Below are 19,437 nucleotides of genomic sequence, written 5' to 3'. Positions count from 1 at the left end.
TTTGCACCTGACATGCTTCAGCCTCTCAGTGTGCAGGGGAGTTGCATGACCCCTGCAGATTTGTAGCAAGACACATAGAAGCAGCTTCTCAATAAAAATAGTCTGACAGCTGAAACTGAAAACGCAGTCTCCTGTTAAGAGCGCATCAGCTATGAATGACTCACATTGGACTAAAATCTACAAAACAACGCTTATGATGGGTGTAGGCTATACAATAACCCTGAGCACGGGGAGGTCTTCCACCCCAAAGCTCTATAAGGATAATAGTTTGGTTGTTTTGCATGGGGGGATAGATTAGAGAAGGGGAACAGGATCAGGGATTCTCCTCCCCCGTTGTTTGAGAAACTTACTCACTTCTCATAAACTTGTGTGGGAGGGGAAGCGACAAGAGGGGTTAGCTAAGTGAATCTTTCACAAATCTAGCGCTTAAAAAACCCTGCTAATCAACTAATATGTATTTTTTACTTTCGAGTTGAGCTGGAAAGCTTCTTTTAAAGGAGGATAAGAAAAACAAGCTCAGCTGATCAAGCTATTAAATTCATAACACTAGACGTTTAGAGCTTAAACATCACAAGTCACCGCACTTAAAAAACATGGCACCTTGGTCATCAGTGTTTCCTTATCAACTGGGATCAGAGCCCCAGTGCCTGCATTTGCCCAGGATGTGTCGATGTGACATTTGCAACTGTGTAAAGTTGCAAGATGATTTTTTTTGCAGCAATATCCTTTATGCAAATGCAGTTATGACGTATTAGGTTTTTTGCCTCTCTGTGTTAAATATCTGTACAGGCACAGTTACTGCGCAGTGGCGTACTCTGGCTGCAAGGGAGGGTGGGAAAGGAGGCAAAGAACAGTTAGGCCCATGTAGTAAAGAGGGTAAAAACCAACAATTAAGCACAGCTTAGAAGTTTTGAAGCAGCTGATACCGTTATCCCTCACAGAAGGAATGCAGCTTCCTGTTCCATCTGATTTTTAATGTTTGCAATAGAGTAGTATCTATAGACTCTATTGTGCTACAGTCCCTGCCCCACAGAGTTTACTCTCCAAACACACAAGGTAAATGTGAAGAAAGGAAGGGCATGTAAAGGTGAAAGGTGTTTTCAAGAGTTGTTGGTGAGAAGTTTTGGAAAGAAAGAGGTATACTGCATAGAAAAGAAAGTCCCTCATTCAGAGTTGAAGGTTAAGTGATATTCACCCAAGCTAGCCATAAACTGGAGAGACTGGGTACATAACTGGCACCAAGCTATCTGCTGCTGCTTTTGTCTGTTGCAGCAATTAAAGCTAGTTATGATGTTTTGTCATACAGCCACTTTTGTGTCAATGTTGCAGTAACATCCTCCAAGTGAAAGCAGAACCTGACCAACTGTGCCCATATATGAGTGGGACAATCACTGAGATTCTTGGACCCAAATCAGTCTGGGTTTTGTTGTTTGGGGTTTTGTTGTTATGAATTCTCTACATGTGTAAGGCGATGAACACAATGGATGTTAGTAGCAGAAGTGTGAACCTAATTCCCTCATATAGTCCTTTGGTGGCTGGTAAGTGATTTTATTCCAGAATGACGGGGCGTTGGACTAGATGATCCCTAGAGGTCCCTTTCAACCCCTAACATTCTATGATTCTAATGACAATACTGCTTTGTAAGTAGAAACCTTCTTCTACACACTGAGGTGCTGTGGCACTTCATATCGGGAAGAGCCTGTGCAAGTCAAGTGTGCACCAGCACCATCCATCCAGTGCTGTGCGTCCCTTTCATTCGTTACTATTCCCCCTTCCAAAGTTGCATCGCAAGCTTCACTGTGGTGAATTCTTACCTAAACGGAAAGCGTTTGCTGTACCCCCCTTTCCAGAGGACAAGTGCCGACAAACCAAGTCGTAGAGACTTAGCTTTTGTTGTGTGCTTCCTTAGAGGTATTCTTTTTTATAAGACAGCACATATCATTGCTGATACCACAGGGAGCCTACCTGTATACATGCCTGAGACTGCCGAGGCTATCTTCACCGCTCTCACGAGACATGATCCCAGCAGGGTTTGACAGCATAGCCCGGAGTGGTGGCCTTTTGTGAAGCACAGACTTAGGGAGCAATTGTGACAAGACAGTCTCAGCGGCTGAAGAGTTACAAGTTACAGCCTGGAAAACTACAGAAACCCACAACAATGGGTTTCTGTGGTTTGCTAGTAAACAGCTTTAGCATACTAAAGTGTAAACAGGGGGGGTTCAGTGTCTACTTGTCAGGGAGCGGACCCTCCTTCCCATAGGGCAGTGTCTTGTACAGACGGATTGGAGCCTTGAAATAACCTGAGAACTCTGGTATAGGCATGGCCAGTCGCTCCCATTTGGATATGACAATGATAGTGTCATTGGCCTTGTTTAATCACTCACCCTTGCAGTCATGCACACTTTTACATTTGCAGTATGCACCACATTCTATTTCAAGCCCCTTGTGGAAAGCCAGACTACTATAAAGAGACTGAAGTATGGATGAGAGTCAAGCTAATAGAGTTCATATTCATCAGAGAAGTTTTCATTTTAACCTTGAGAGTCATCTTAACATGGCATTAACAATTAATTTCAGCATGAAAATGTGCCTTCCCTGCCAATTTAGCTAATGACACTCAAGCAATATCTGAATGGCAATAGCTTGCATAGGTGGCTGCAGATTTTCTGTTAAGTGTCTTGCTTTACAGCCATTTCCATTCTTACTGCACAGTTACAGGAGCAGAACTTGCAGTCAGAGCTTGTCTGGTCCATTCAGGAGCCAGGACTGACCAAGCCATAGGAAAGCTCAATCATTTAGATTTCATCCTTCTCATTACTGCGCTGAAGCATCTACATGCCATGGCTAGACAGATGTGCTAAGTGGGTTCAGAGTACACTCAGCCTCCACTGGGGTCATCAGGATGTTAAAACACCTTAAAACTAGACTTTTAATGAAAACATGCCCCTTATTTTCCCTGTATATTGCATGCTTTCTTCAGGCTAGAGTTATATCAGTAATTCAGATATTTTTTTCTACAAAACAAACTTGCATCACATCACTTTGCACTGTTTTAGTTAAACCAGGAAAATACACTGTAGTGTTGACACTACACTTCACTTTCCTCGGAGACAGGCCTATTTAATCCTGGTTTTAATACAGATCAGAAGTGTCATACTAAAGTTTATAGCACACCTTTAAACTGGTAAGACACCAGATACAAAGAAGGTCCCCACAATGTACTGTTTTCTACCTCTACTGTTTTCCCTTGAGGAAAGGGAAGGAAGAGAGGGAGGGTTTGGCTGTGTCTGCACATGGAGATTTAACCCCAAGAAGGGGACATCACATTTCGGTTTTCTGCAGAGGGCATAGCAGAAATGGCAAGGTTACAGCTTATGAAGAAGTCCCTTCAGGATGGACCTCCTGGGAACACACCAAGAGCCATGTCTTTCAGCCACATTCACACCTCTGAGAAAGTTTTGGGCTTTCTGATGGAGCACTGGAGTGAGGTTCTTGGGCAGTAGTCACCTAGAAACCATGATTTTCTGCTGCTAAAAAAAAAAAGAACAAAACAAAACAAAAAACAGCTTGGATATCTCAGAAGGCTAAACCTGAAGGTGAACTGAGCTTGTGACACAAGATACTGAGGATTCTCACATTGTGAGGTCAAAAATTATTACTCTTGTTAGAAATTACTTTCCTGTAATTAAGTAATTCCTGATTTTGCTCATTTCTCTAAAGTAGAATTCAGAAGATAAAGCTTCATCCTTAGTTCTTAAATTCTCCTCATTAAAGCATTTGGCCAGTTTTCTCATATCAGAGTGGTGGTGAGGTGTTTATAGGATGTGCATGTGAACAGATGCTGAATTTCTTACCTATTTCCTAGTCATTACCCTTCATGAGCAATAAAGGTGAGGAAAAAGCCCCAGGAGGATCAGAGGCAGGTTTCTTTAGCAAGATAAATGGAAGAGTGCTCTCCACCACTGTGGTGGAGCAGGAAAAGAACAGCACTTGATGCTAATACTGGAAATACCTGTCTATTTGGTGGAGATGGGGGGATGGAACAGAACAGAGCAAGGGAGAAAAAATCACGTTTTTAAATACTTTAGCATTTGCTAAATTCTTCATCTTTCAAGAATTTTGCAAATTCTTCATCTAACAAGGTGTTTGCAGATTCTTTGTGATCTGAGTGCTCTTTTCTACAACCACATGAGGGATATGGACATTTTGGATCCTCCTTCCCCTTACAAGGTTTTATTGCCAAAGAGAGAGCTTGGCCTCATCTTACTGTGTTAATTCTGTGTCACCGCACAACTGTTTGCAGGATGACAGTCTCAGGTTTCTGCTCTCCTTCTGCCTGATCTCCCACTCAGCGTTTGGGTACAAGACAGAAGCAACATACAACTGTTTTGTTGTGAAATCTGGCAATGTCTTTGCTCAGCCCCAGCTTGAATTTACTGAGCTCAACAAACACTTGTCTGTCAAGAGGTTTCTCCACATAGAAACATTGGCTTCACTGTGCCAGCTTACCATCCCGCTTCCTACAACAGCCAACACTCATGGAAAGAAGACTCTTTTCCCTCAGTAACCTGGACATGGATTACCATATAGGGATGTACAGGACTGCTCTCTCTCAGGATCAATGCTCCCTCTGTTCTTAGAGACATTTAACCCCTTAATTGTGAGACTTGGTTACTTTCTTCTCATAGTTTTGTCTGCTAAAATAAATATGTCATGGTATTAGATATGGAGGCTGGATTGTGTATTAACACAGCACTAATCCTACTATAGCATGTCTTTCTTTCCAAGTGTGCTGTCTGTTGTTTTCCTAACATTTTTTTGCCATGGAAGAGGCTTTCTTCAAGAATACAGAGGGTAGGGTACAGCTATATGTCTTCTCTCTCCTTTGCACCAGCTTTATTTTATCTTCCTCCCCATTCATGTGATGAGAGCAAGTTAGCTTAGTAGTTCTCACCATACATTCTACAAGTGAATAGCCATTAACCTTTGTGATTTCTTGGTTCTGGCCAAATATCTCTAAGCAGTGTTGTCTTCTTGAAGACTTGCTGACCTTCTCTGGCAAGGGGGATGACAGACTGTAGGCTGAAGGTCCATGGGACCTTCTGGGCATCTCCCTCTTTCCTCTCTGTCTTCGCCTGTAAGGCCAGCGTAGTCTGGCCACCTTCTTCAGGCTGGCTTTTGCATTCACTAGGTCTTCCTGCAGGCAGATTCATCTCTCGAATACCAGAAAGCCAGCTGGTGTTTCTTGCAGGCTTTGTTTTCTTCTGTTTAAACAATTCAAGTCAGCTCACGGACAAATCTTACGACAGAGCCAGCACAAGGTAAGCAGCAGGAGGAAGGGAGGATAAAACGAAAGGGAGATCAGGACCTTCTTACAGCAGCTATGGCCAACTGAATTTTTACTAGTTCATTATTCTGGTACCATGAGCATCACCATGTTAGCTATTCTAACTGAACTTCAAATGTTCTTATGGAAACCAGACCTAGCAAAGAACTTCTAGAGAAGTTCTGTTCATTAGTCTCAGTTGTGAACAGCTGTTCTTTGCTTCCCTATGAACAAATGCAGCTGAGGCACACATCACCTTGTAAAGTAAAGGGTCCTGAGCTTGCGAGAACTCTTCAGCTGTTAGAAATCACAGAACCATTTAAGTCAAATGATATAATGCTGGAGAAATTTTAGGCTAACCTACTCAGCAAGGGGTAAGGCCTCAGCTGATGTCAGAGGGACTATGACAACGTTATTTTGGCACGATCTCTTTCTCCATGAAGCCATATTAGTTTCCAAGTCAGTCATCAGCCAGACCAAATGTATTTTATATAATGATCTTCAGTGCTGTATGTGGGTGGGTCCCAGAAAACATCTATGTGGTTAAGAGAGGATTTTAGTACTTGATACGTGGAGAAGGCCTGCTCTGCTTTTGCACCATGGGCTCACTTAAACAACAGGGGTCTCAGTTGCAGTGTATGTTTTAGAAAATATTACAGTGCAGGTTAATGTTACATTTTGAACAAAAGAAGCCTTTAGCATGTGTATGCCTATACTGTTGACAGCATTATTTAGTCTAAGGGAGCACAGATGTAAGACCTCTCACTACTGCAACATCAAGACGACCAGTCTCGTGTCTGCCTTAGCCAAATGATACTAGAGAAGTCATTCGTAATGGCTGGACAAGTGTCAAAGTACTAAGAATATAAGGTCCATAATGTTTAATTTATAGATCATTCCTAGATGCTATTTCAGTTCTAAGGAATATGTGTACTCTGGTCATATAGCCATTAGGAAGTATTTGTATGCCAGTTTTGCTTTAGGTGTATTTTCGGAAGGTTGTGCCTGTAGACTTAGAAAGATATTTGAAATGAAGAATCTGTAATACATGCTTCCACTCACACAGTGTTTATTTGACTGTCACAAGGGATTCCTAATGACAGTATTACCGCTTCCCCTTTTTTGTAACGTTACCAAAGCAGTGCTGTAAATGCGGGGAGTAAACAGAGCTTTTCAGTTAGAGAAGAGAAATTGAGTTTTACTGCGCAGAGGAGTGGCTGAAGCTTGGGTTCTTCTGCCACCTGAAAGGAAGGGTTAAAACTAGAGTGAGGAGGCAAGTTTGCTGCTGTCAGGTGGCTTTGAAGACAGGAATTGCTGTTTATGAGAGAGATTTCATCCTACTCCACAAACCACAACCACTCTATCTCCTCTGCAGAGCTGTGCAGCTGCATGTTCTTCCCTGTGCCCAGAGTCAACTTCCAGCGCAGTGCCAGGCAGCAGCCCGGAGACTAGGTGGGTAGGCAGCCCCCAAGGCTTACCCTAGCTCTGCCCACCTCAGGATTGTAAATACATGGCTGTTATTAGCAGGAGTAGGAAACTGCTGCCTGTTTCACATGTAGGGCAGTGCTTATGGGGCACATTTTGAGAGCCAGCTAAGTACTCTACACCTCATTACTACCTAGTGCGTAGCTATAAAAGTCCCTCTAGAAGCATTAACTGCAGGAAAAAAAGTTGTAGCCATGCCTCTCAGTTTGAAGGTACAGTTTGCCCTGATTTCCAGCCTATTACGTAGTTCAGGCTTGCCCAGTAACACAGATGAGAAAATGGTGGGAGATGGAAATGGCAGCTTTCAGGAGCCCTTTCAAATTGCTGAGCCCATTCACCTCCTTCCCACTTTGGCTTGGTTGTTTGATACCACATTGTCTTAAAGCCTCTCATTTCCAGCTCTCGCCTTCAGACTGTACAAAGTTCAACCATCTGAGTTCTCTTCTTTCAAGAAGTACATATGTGGGTTAGGGGAAAATGATGTTTCCTTATGCTACAGAGATATAGTTACTTTCTAAGTAACCTTATTTTAGCCAAAAGACAGGAAATTCCAGCATGCCAAAACAATTTAGGTACCAGTCCTGACTCCACACCTCTACTGAATCTCTAGCACTTTTAAACTTGTTTGGCCTCAGCAACATCCGCGTCCTTTCTTGCCATTGTTCACTCACCAACACAGACCCTGTGGAGAGTCCCTCCATGTGATTGCTCCTTTGGAGGCCTCCGAACAGCTGAGGAAGTGATTTAGTCTTCATTCATGCTATCCAGACTTCCCTCAGACACAGGATTTACACTTACGAAGCAACCATCCACATACAAGTCCTTCTCTCTGTTTCTCCATCCTTCCTGAAAATACATGTAACAGTGTTGACCTTCTTGGAGGATGCAATTTTCTATATTGTCTTCACCAGCCTTCGGTGCAGGTGCCTCTTTTCCCAGTGGAGAAGCTACTTTTAATAGTACTTTAGCACTGCTGCTTCTTGGATTTTCACCAATTTCATAGGCTTGCAGTCTACTCCAAATGGGCTCTACTATACAGCAGATTCATTACACTCACTAAGAGTTACCAGGTAGTCTTTGACCTGTAGTTTTATTGTGCTATTAAAGATATTCTCTACTGGCCTAATAATGATGAATTATTTAGTTGCCGCTCCTCTGTCAGTCAGGGAGGCCCTGCCAAAACCTCATTTTTTTTTACATGCAGTCTGTGGAGAAAGGTACCCAGGATGTAAATAATTTGTGGTCAAAAAAAAAGCTCAAAAAAACAAAACTTGAGTGCCTCTGCTCAAATTCCTAAAGGTCTCTCGTGTGAAACCTGAAAGAAGGCAACTAATTTCGATACTCTGGAAACAGAGCTCGTACATTTAACTAAATTGTGCTGCCAAACATGAGCTGGTCCATGATAGCTAACAGTGTGCATGCTCATAGCTTGGAGGAGAGGTGAGAAGAAATGCAGTCAGCCTAAATCTTTTCTACTGGTGTTTAAAGCTAAAATGCTTTCTATTTCCTATTTGCAGTGGCTTGAGACACAGTTGTCACAGTTGCATTGATGCATGCCAGCTCATTAAATTATTCCAACTCAGTCACGTAACTAAATTTGCTGATAGATAGATGAGCTTTTGAAGACAAGGTTTTAAGTGATTGTAGGAGCTAAGCAGATTCTCAAGAATTTTCAGTGTTCTTGTTGAAGTAAATAGAAGTCTAAGATTTTTGCAAATTCTACCAGCTTGCTAATACCTCTGCAAGTTTGAGCAAGTCAGTCAGTTTAGAATATGGGACGGGGACCTTGATCACTTACGACTTTTCTTGTGAAGATCTCAAAATGCAGATCTGCATTCTTCTTGTTTAAGGAATATTTATATTCAAGGTTAGCCTGAATCTGTTCTAAAATTTAACTGAACAACAAAAACCAAATCTGCACTTGAATCCTACCTCTTCTCAGAGTCTGCAGCTTTGTTGTTAGTCCAGTAGTTTGCCACCCAGACATCTTGGGCTGGATTTTTTTGGTTGTTTTTGTGAAGGAGAGAGGCACAGTGTGTGTGTCAGGGAGAAGTAAAGATAGCCAGTGGAAAATAACCAAAGCCATTAGATTCAGGTAGAATTTAGATTCAGGTAGAACTTGCTAGCCACGCTGAGGTGGATGTGCAGCCCTGGCACAGTGCAGTGCACATTGCACGTGCATAGAATCATAGAATGGTAGGGGTTGGAAGGGACCTTGAAAGATCATGTGCAGTTCCAGTCAGCTGTCACAAGTCATCAGCTCCTTGAAACTCTTCCAGGGGCCACTGTAGAGAGGATCTTGGGGTCTGCCATCCCCAGCAATAAGAGTTGTATTTACACACTTGGAAATTTTCTAAACCATAGTTCCAGCAGTATACTACCGATTAAAAGTAACACTGCAAGTAATGAGGTGAAAACAAAGTTAGGGTAAATCATATCTCTGCACAACTGTAAATATTAGCTGTAAGTTACTATAATCAGAGAGTGTCTGCCCCAGGCTACACGTTCAAGAATATGACAGAGCCTGACATTGCCTTGCCTCTGCAGGGGTGCCATCCCTCCAGCTGACCCCAAGGAGGGTCGCTCCTTCCAGGACTAGCAGTAGTGGCACAAACAAAACGGAACGGCTGACATTGGGATGCCAGATTTCTGCAGCGCTCTCCCGATGGTCCCGCCTCGACAAACTTCCAGCACAGTCTGAAAGTGCTGGTTCAACAGCAGACCCACACATCCTTCCTCTCTTCCCCCAGGTTTCTAATAAATTCCTGCCTTGGCTAAAGAGTGTCTCTTTTTATTTCCTTGACGAATATCAGCAAAGTGAATGTTTTCTAATTTGAAGCTGCTCCCATCAAGGGAGCAGGGCCAGCCTGAGCCCACCACAGGTGTTTAGCTCAGTAATGGCTGCTGATGGCCGTGGTGAATGTTTCGCTGCTGACCTGGGAAATCATATCACCTTTACAGTGATTTTAATGAAGAACTGGATGGGAGGAAAGCATGGAGATCTTTGGGAAAAGCGGGTCTAAAACTGTAAATTCAGCATGAACCGTTGACGTAGACTATGCAGGTTTTGCTGTTACAGTTATCACAGATTACACAGGATGATGAAAACAAATGGTAATTTTTGGAACACAGCAGTATTACCACCTCTGATCAACTGGTAAAATATGCCCTTGGGAGTCAGAGCTAGAGGAATTGGAGGAAGAGGAAAATAAAAAAGGATGCTTAAAAAGTTTTGGGGTTGGTTTGGGTTTTTTTAAGGTTCTTGCCCTAAAAATCATTTTCTATACAGTCTTTCAGTGAAAGAGTTCTGGAATGAATTGCACATGTGTCAAGGAACCACCTATGTGGGTCCTTACTGCCCTGTTAGCTGAGCACTTCCTACATTATTAAAAGGCACAAACCAGTAGAACAATGTAATCTCCCTTCCTTTGTTCCTTATAAAGTCTAGAGAAAATGGCTTTTTTCCAATACGTACATGTCTAAGAGACTAAGTGTGCGCACATACGTGAAAATTACTGATGGAAAGGAGATGGAAGAACTGGGGTTTGTGAATTTGTGAGAAGAAAGATGACAGAAATTAAGTGGTAGCCTGAGACTTTCAGTTTAACGCTCTGGCCACAGACCTCCCGCATGGCCCAGGGGAAGTCACTTGTGCCCAGAGCCCAGGAGGGGTTAGCCACAGTCCTTGGCACTGCGGCATTCAACTGCAGCTGGCTACCTGCGTGTATCCACAGCCATGGGGTAGGCAGCTGGGCTGTGTGTGAATTGGGGTGGTGCAACAGGGAAAGGAAAGCTTCTTTGCAACCTTGGGCCAGGAAAGGACTGGTCATTGGCAGATGTACACGGAGGAGAATTACCTTCCATCCTGGTCTCAGCTGCAGGTACCTTATTCTGGGTGAGAGGGAGGAAGCTGTCACTGAACAACATTGGCATCCATGAATGAAAAAAGTGGAAACTGGTTTCATTTTTTTAGTTAAAACTCAGAAAAGTGACAAATGGGAGTGGACGTTTTTTCTGTAAAAGATGTTAATGAAAATAAGTCTTTTTCAATACAAATAATGACTGCCCCTTTCCTTCCACATGCATCCTCTTGTAGGTGTCACAAATGAGGTGACCATCGGGGTAGATTTCAGCTCGAATGGAAACCTGTGATTTTTCCCAAATGTCATCTCTCCAAAACACACTGCTTCGTTCTTTGTAGGACTGGCAAGGAGAGTCTCTAGTAAAGGGCACTGGCAAACTAAGCTCTGGTTTTAGAGACAGTACATGTTTCAGAGATATTCTTTACAGTTCAGAAATGGGAAATACCATCAATAATGTTAACATCGCTAACCATTTCAGGTGTGCTGATTAAATGCATTATTCACATCCCTTTTCAAGAAGCATTTTATGTTCTCATACTGAACATGTCATCATCCCCACTGTAACACATACCAACTCCAGGCACAGACCGGAACAGAAAGACAAGCTGACAAGAATCCATTTAGCACCTGGAAGCTAGACTTCTTTGGTTGCCTGCCCCTCACAAGCCATCTCTCAGGGATTGGTTTTGCCTTCAAAGCGAAACGCAGCCATACGGCCATCTTGGGGATCTGGAGAGTTGAGCTATAAAAACCCGGTTGTTTGTGACAGCAGCAGAAGCCCCAGCTCTGTGCAGTTCACTTTCCATATTTCCTCGTTGCCAGTGATTATGATGTGCTGTGCACATACACGCTGCAAGCAGGAAGTTGGAGCAGCTCAGCTCTTGGCTTCCTCAGTCTCAAGAGACTGCCATGAAACTGAAAAACACTAAACTGAAACCTAAGTATCTGTTAGACCTTTAATTAGCGACCTAAGGAGTGTTTGCCAAGAGGAAATTTGAATTCAATTATCCAAATAGAAAGTATTTAACCTCTCAATAGCACTCAAGTAATTATAATACTTGGTGCTTTTTTTTTTTTCCAGGAACCTTGAAAATTAAAAAAGCAAATTCAAAAATGGTAGAAGGTGTCATTTTTATATCACATGGAGTGTACAAAGAAAACCGTAACATTGCCCATGCTTTAGACCCCTCACATTAGTACAGAAAGGAGCAGCCTCAAGCAGGGAGAGCGGGTTGCAGGATTCTTGATTTCCTCACTGAAACAGCCAGCAACAGCATCAGGGCCAACAGTGGTAGTTTTATGTGCATCAGTACATCAATAAACACACAGCTAAGATCAGCAGGACATCTCATGCGGCTTTTAACGTGGTAAAGATGCTCAGTCAGTGTCAGAAGGACTAGGATGCATCAGAAGAGGCTGTATATTCCAGTACATTTTGCAAACATTATAATTGATACCAACCAAGCCATTTGCATCTCAGATTGCAGCTGCTGTTTCAGCCCTGATCTCAACTGTCCTTTGACTACATATCGAAAGTTCCTGGAATTAATCCCAAAGGAAAAAAAAAGTCTATTTTCTTGCTTCTCTTTTCACAGACTGTAGGTTGCTTTGGGATTATGTTTATCAGCTGCTTTCTGACAGCCGGTACGAAAATTTCATCCGATGGGAAGATAAGGAATCCAAAATATTTCGGATAGTGGATCCCAACGGGCTGGCCCGGCTGTGGGGAAACCACAAGGTAAGGAAGCAATGCAATTTTCCTCCTATGGCACTTGACCTCTTGTAAAATCACAGGATTAGAATCACTTATAAAGAGGGGGAAAGAAGAAAGCACCCAAATGTAAACTACTGCTGAAAAGTTGTAATTTTTCATTCTACACGTGTTAGAAATATAAAGCGTCCAGCCTTGAGCACTAAAACTTACTCTTCATAAAGAGAACCTGTTGGTTTGGTTTAAAGGCATTTAGTTATAAATGCATTTAATTATAAAATTACTAGGAGTACAAGAATTAACGGTCCTTCTTTCTCAAGGCATCTAATTTTTTCCTGAAATCCGATGCTAAGGACATTCTGGTTAGATGCGGTCTACAAGGAGCCATGTACTACATCCTGGCAGGAGCTTGCTGTCTTGTGTTCCTGTCTGCACCAACATTAGATCTCACATACTGTCCTGTGACAGACACTGAACACTGCAAGATTATGTATTTCCCTTTACGAGGGTAATTCTGCTTCATTCTCTGGAAAGCAGTTACTGATTTTACAGTTTGGGGATGAATGTATGTAGATACATCTGTAAGAATATACGCATGTAAGTATATTCATATGAATATGTGCGTAATTAGCATGGTTTCACAAAAGGGAGATCATGCTTGGTCACCATGATATCCATCTTCAATGAAATGATCAGCTCAGAGGGTGCAAGTGGATGTAGCTTATCTTGATTTTAGAAAGCCTTTTCAGACTGTCTCCCATACTGTCCTCATAGACAAACTGAAGGTGAGACCTAGACAAGAATATAATGAGGCTGAGCTGAGGCTGGCTGAGCTGCTGGACTGAAAAGGTTGTGATCAACAGCACAAAATCCAGTCACTAGTGGTGTTACCCGAAGGATTGATTCAGTGCTGTTTAACATGTTCATTAATGACCTGGATGATGGGACAGAGCACACCCTCAGCAAGTTCGCAGACAGTACAAAACTGGGTGGAGAAATGGGCTAATGAGAATTTGGTGAAACTTAACAAGGAGCAATGTAAAGTCCTCTACCTGGGGAGGAATGACTTGGGGAACTACGGGACTTTACATTGCCTGTTGTTATGTTTCATGAGAGCTCAGGTGTAGGACTATTTACTAGGAAAATGGTCCGACACTAGAGCAGGTTGCCCAGAGGAGACAGTGGCGTCTCCATTCTTGGAGATGTTCAAAACCCAGCTGGACACAGTCCTGAGCAACCGTCCCTGTTTGACCCTGTTTGAGCAGAGAGACTGGACTAGGTGATCTTCAGAGGTGACCTCCAACCTCGACTATTCTGTGATTCTGTGTATGAGTTTACATAGCCTGTAATCTTGATAAGGTCAAGATTTTCTCATGTGACTCGTTGCTTACATGAACATCTGCCTTAGAGGTCTTTGGCTGCAACACTGAGAATGGAGAGTTCTCCCCTCCCCAGCCTCCATGCTAATCATTGGGCCTTGCCATCGTGTCTCATGGTGGGTGTCTAAAACTGAAGCTACTTTAGATCACAAGCCACTTGGGAAAAGCAGTGGCCTTTCAGCGTGTAAGAAATGGAAAAAAAGCACACAGTATTTTAGGGGACTTCCCAGTGAGCGGAGTCTAGATTTGGCAGAGAAAACATTGCCATTGTTAGTGTTTAATTGCTACGGGAGCTCTTTATGTAGCCTCCCTTTGAAGACCTGTTGTGGTCAGGGCAAGCAGAGGAGGTCAGCCCTTAGGGGCCACTTTAGGCAGGTGGGTCAGTTTCATTTAATAAAGCCAGGCCAACTCTACAGTCTTCTGCCTGATCTTGGACTGACAGAGCTGTGGCAAGCCAAACTCCTAACATGGAGGCTCACAGAGCAAAAGCATGCTTCTACTAGTTTGGCATGTTTTGCCCATGGCAAGGCGGCTGCTTTATACCCGAGCAAACACAGCCTCGCCAGTATCATTGTCTCTCTGCTGGGAGTGTCTTTGCCAGCGTAGTCACCAGTACTCCTTGTGCCAGCGTAATGCTCTTCGTGTAGACGTACCCTAAGGGACTGATCCTGCTCTCCCAAGTCAGTGCTGGGGAGGCTGCCCTCATACAGCTCTGCCAGCACCCATCGCTTCTGCCTTGGGACACCCTTCTGCCTTGGGACACCCAGCTTCAGCAGGGCCAGACCTCGGTCACCCCGCAGCGCTCTGGCTTATGGCCTTTGGATCAGTGGCTCCCAAAGTGAAGGGGAGGCTCTGTCTTAGAAGCAGATGTACAGCCCAATGGGTTTCTTGATGTACACCTGTGTAACAAGAGGAGAAGCAGGCTCTCAGTCTCCACAGCGCTCTGCAAGCATTAACTTGTTAGTGGAGTAGAATCCCAGTGCTCGTAGAGGAGATTGCTGATGGATTCAGGCTATGAGCCACTGTTCTTAGCTTTTACAAAAGGTGGTTTCGTTAAGAACAGGCCTGTCACATCCCACTTGTCATGAGCATCTCCCTCCATTTAACATCTCCACTTGTGGCTGATGAAGGTCTTTGTTACCTGTGATCCAAGAAACTGCAGAAAACCCTCACTTGGAATTCTTGTTAGACTTTCATGCTTAAATTGCCCTGAATGAAATAAGACCCATAAAAATTTGGTGGTGGGGGCTGGAGGAGCCGAGTGGGTCTGCAAACAGAAGAAGAGGGGAACGTGTGATTTCTTGAACTGGCTTGGTTACTTTACCTAGCTGTGATAGTTCTGCAACTCCTTTTGGGGTTTAGGAAGGTTTTAATGAATCGTCTCACCATGTTTTTCCTTTTTCTTTTTGAAAAAAACAGAACAGAACAAATATGACTTATGAGAAAATGTCCAGAGCCCTACGCCACTACTACAAACTAAATATTATCCGGAAGGAGCCAGGACAAAGGCTTTTGTTCAGGTATATTTTTTCTTTTCCATTCCTTTCTACAGACAATTAGTTTTGGAAGATAAAGTTGAGTGGGGGATACTTCATTACCACAGCTATAACACAGGTGACAACGGGCATACATTTTTAAAAGCTGTCTACACCAGCGCTTCCCAGCTTTTGAGGCAACTGCACCAATTTACGAGAATATGGGCCTGTTCCATTGACCAGCAGAGACAACGGAAGTTTTTGCACTCGCTTCAAGGAGGCTGCGCCATTGTTTAAGACCTTAGCTAAATGATTCATGATCTCAGCCAAACTGCTGAAAAACCCACGCTAAATTGAATTCTCAAATGCAGCTGCCGGTGAAAGCTTAGCAGGGATCAGGCGTTTCCTCAAGCGCATCAGCATCACAGAAGAGAAATGCTGATGACCGGGTCTTTAGTGGTGTTGCCTTCAAGGAGGAGAGGGACCTGCAAGAGCTGTTCATAAAACCTAACGCATCGGATTGGATGATGCAACCAAGAATTTAAGAAATACTGCCCAAAACAGTGTTAAAGCAGGGAGTTACTTGTTCCAACTTGAGTGCAACTGGCAGAGAGCGAGAGCACTCCAGTTCTCTTCAGACAAGACCAGTGAATCCTGGTGTGTACGTCTGACCCACAGAGCACTGAACTCAGACCAAAGACTGCTTTGATGTCAGTGGTCTGGAACCAGTAATGTGCTTGGAAATTATATCAATAGGGAGGGAGCCTTGGAGTTTTTCTTAAATAGCTCACAGAACTGCATTAGCACTTAAACTATCTACAGCTGAAAAGGTTTCTGTGGAATGTCTTGTTTATGTCAGCTCTTAGAAAGGGGAAGGAGAGTGAAGGCAGAAGGAATCCCAGGCAAAACCAGCAGTGTGATTTTAATTTTTTTCTGGTGGCAAGTTAAAACAAGGTTGCTCCATCAGCAGCACCACCAAGGGAACCTGTATTATTGTGTCCTTGCGTGAGGACTGCGCTGCCCCGGGGGAATTCTGTGATGCTGAGAAGTGAACGTGCTTATCTTGGAGCCTCTCCTTCAGTGAGGGCACAAATGTAACAGGAATCCATCTCTTCTCAACCAGGCTGCCTATTTTCTCAAAACTGTAGAAACTGAATACCCTGGGAGATCTCAGTTCCTTTGTCAGACTTGCCCAAAATTGACCAACAGATTCAAAGGTCACCAGGGAGCGTAAACACGACCATATAAACCTCATTTCCTTCGGAAACTGGAAGAAAAAACAACAAAGCATTTTTTGCACAATTCCTAATAAAAATTTATTGATGTTGTTTTCTTAGACCTATTTATATCTGAAGAGAAAAAGAAGAACAGCTGCAAAAAATCAAGCCCTTAATGTGCCTTTCTTGGCTATTTTTTGCAAGCACAGAAATAATAGGAAATGTGACTTTATAAGTAACATGCAGGCAGTTGTCATCTGCAGATATCTTTACAGACCTTTAAGTAAAATGGAGTCAGAGAAGGATTTCTAATAGGTTGCATGAGCATCTTCTGCAATAATAGAGGTCACAGATACTGTTTCTTCTATAGCTTGTAGTTTTGGGTTGTTTTTTTTTTCTTTTTTAATTTAGTCAAATGTTATTACAAATGTTCCTGCTTTGAGTTCCTTGACATGGCTTAAAACACAGGCTAGAAATAATACCCAAACTGTACTGCAGTATAGTTCACATCAGTCCACTTCCCATGTGGTTTAGGAAACAGAACAGACAGAAGGTAGGGAGGGCAGTGGGATCACTCTCTGTTTTGATTTCATCCTCATGCAAGATCAACAAGACAACACAGGGTTTAAATCAGGGCACAGTCTGGCCTGTAGGCTTTGGTACATTTTGACTGTGTAGTCAGGGACTGATTCACCACTTCTGTATGCGAGTTTTTCACCACCGTAACACCATTTATATCAGCAGCGTTCCTCCAGCATACAAATGCGAGTGATACAGCAGTGAGTCACAGCCCTTTTTTTTTTCCCCCCCCTAAATGCATATGTGCACATGATTTCCAAAATTAGAAGGGGTGGCAAAAGGTTAGTTACAGGCTGCGCTATGCGTTTGCTGAGAGACTTCAGATTTTTCAGATGGAAAGCCCTCAGCTTTGTAACCTCAGAGGCAGAAGAGCAGTCTTGCCCATAGCTTCAGCAGTGATTTTTCTGGGTCAGTGATAGTAACGAGGCTCCTGTCGGTTGGTTTTGTTTTCACCAGGGCAAGGATACTGAGCGTATCATCAACTTGAAATAAAATTAGCTCCTCTGATTAACACATTTTGTACTGCTGAATGTTAGCCAGTACATCCTTAATGAAGGACTGTGAAATTTTGTAGCACTTCCAGCATAAACATCTTTCATCCTAATTTCTCCAGAAATACTTAGGAGTTAGGAAGGTGATTTGTGTTTAAACTAAGATTTCATCCTTCCTGTGCGATCGCTCTCTCTCTACGCCATTAAATTCAGAAAGGAAGAACAGAGCCTTTTTCGTGCTATCTCTGCACAGTAGTACACAAAAGCATCCTGGCAAAGATCAGGACTGCAGACTTGATCTGCAGGCTGGTGGCTGTCCTTTCCCATTTCCTACTGCTGCCGTGCCTCCCCAGGGGCAGTTTCTGTTTCTAGCCCCCTACAGACAAACTGCATCCAGACGTGGCGTTCATTTACAGAGGATGCTGCTTCATTACAATTATGCTTGCCACAGTCACACAGGAAGAGACTGGCTTTGCTCACGGTTCCCTACCCCAAAAGCTTTTTCTTCCAGGGCTTCTTCTGTTTCCCAGAACTTGTTCTAACTTGGTCCTTGGCTTTTTCCACCACTGTACCTCTGGTGTTTCATATTTCTTTTCACAACCTACACACAAGCCTGCACAAACCAGTAGTCCTCTGCCTCTCCATGCCTTGCAAGGGCTTTTGCTTTGAAATGTGCTGCCCATAAAGGTCTTTAATGTTTCTGTCACCAGTCCCCATTAATGAGTGTACCTGTGGCATACTGTCATCTTATATGACAACAGCAAACAATATAAGGGCGAAGAAGTAAATATCATGCTTCGTGCTTGGGAAAAAACAGTGGAGTTTGGTTCAAATTTGGACTTTCCAGGAGCAGAGGTGAATGCCTGTGATTGTTTTTGTTTGCTTTCAAGGTATGGAAGAGGGAAGACACTAGCAGGCCAGGGAGAAGCTGGGAAATGCTAAGTCATTGGGAGGATACAGCAAAGATGATTTTGGGAGCTGTAGAACTCAGAGACCTCAACATCTTGATGAAGGTAAAAGCTGAGACCACTGGGAAATCCGCTTGTCTCTCTGTTTTGCAGGTTCATGAAGACCCCAGATGAGATTATGAGTGGCCGAACAGACCGCCTCGAGCACCTTGAATCCCAGGAACTGGATGAACAAATATACCAAGAAGATGAGTGCTGAAGGGAACTGGTGCACCGCCCCTGTGGGTCCACGGGAGAAACATCTGCCCGGATGGCTGGCACAGTTTGAGAGGGGAAGCAACAACACAGAAGCAGTCCTTGGGATCGCCGCTTAGCTTGAAGACCACGCAGGACCTGAAGCACCTTAACAAAACAAACTAACAGACAGAAGTGGTGCTGGCAGAAAAGTAAAAGGGAGAAAGCCTGGACATACGCACTACTTCACTGTTCCTACAGAGTCTCCCTTGAGTTCTTTCTTTTTGGTTTGTTTCAGTTTTGGGGGGTTTTTGTTGGTTTTTTTTTCCCAAATAAACATCCAGTTTGACTTTCCTTATCTCACATAGGACAAGACATCAGATTATGCTTTTTTTTTTTTTTTTGGAAGGCTTTCCTATGGAAATAGAGCGCTCTTATTTTCTGTGCAAGTCTCGTGACATAACACCGTGTAAAACAATAGCATCACAGAAGGGAATTTGCTCAAGGGTTCCAGTTTGCTCGGATCACTTTACATGTGCTGCCACTGGGAAATGTGTTGAAGCTACCAAAAGAATTCACCACATGTACCTGTCAAATAAAGAGGAGTCACCCTTCACATATAGGCTGGGATATCATCCCAGCACAGCTTGGGCTCACGACAAGTCCTGCAAGTGGCTCTTAACTGCTGGAATACGGACCAAAACCAATCACCTAAGTGCTCCGGGGAGGAGAAAAATAAATGTGACAAACCTCTGCAATAGACTGATGT

The 19,437-nt window shown here is 43.4% G+C and overlaps 1 protein-coding gene across 1 annotated transcript in view; it reads left to right on the top strand.

The window, feature by feature from the left end:
• The window catches only part of ETV6 (ets variant 6), a 34,512-nt gene extending 15,467 nt beyond the window's left edge, over positions 1–19,045 (top strand). Inside the window, exons 4-6 of the mRNA XM_009877553.1 lie at positions 12,270–12,412; positions 15,184–15,284; positions 18,588–19,045. Of these exons, the coding sequence (XP_009875855.1) occupies positions 12,270–12,412; positions 15,184–15,284; positions 18,588–18,693 (350 nt within the window). The 3' untranslated portion in view covers positions 18,694–19,045. The remainder of the gene's footprint in view (positions 1–12,269; positions 12,413–15,183; positions 15,285–18,587) is intronic.
• Positions 19,046–19,437: the final 392 nt, after the last annotated feature.

The sequence above is a fragment of the Apaloderma vittatum genome, unplaced genomic scaffold (assembly GCF_000703405.1).
Source record: "Apaloderma vittatum isolate BGI_N311 unplaced genomic scaffold, ASM70340v1 scaffold4061, whole genome shotgun sequence".
Taxonomy (NCBI): Eukaryota; Metazoa; Chordata; class Aves; order Trogoniformes; family Trogonidae; genus Apaloderma; species Apaloderma vittatum.
Note: the sequence above shows the minus strand (reverse complement) of the source record. Positions and strands in the feature narration are given on the sequence as shown.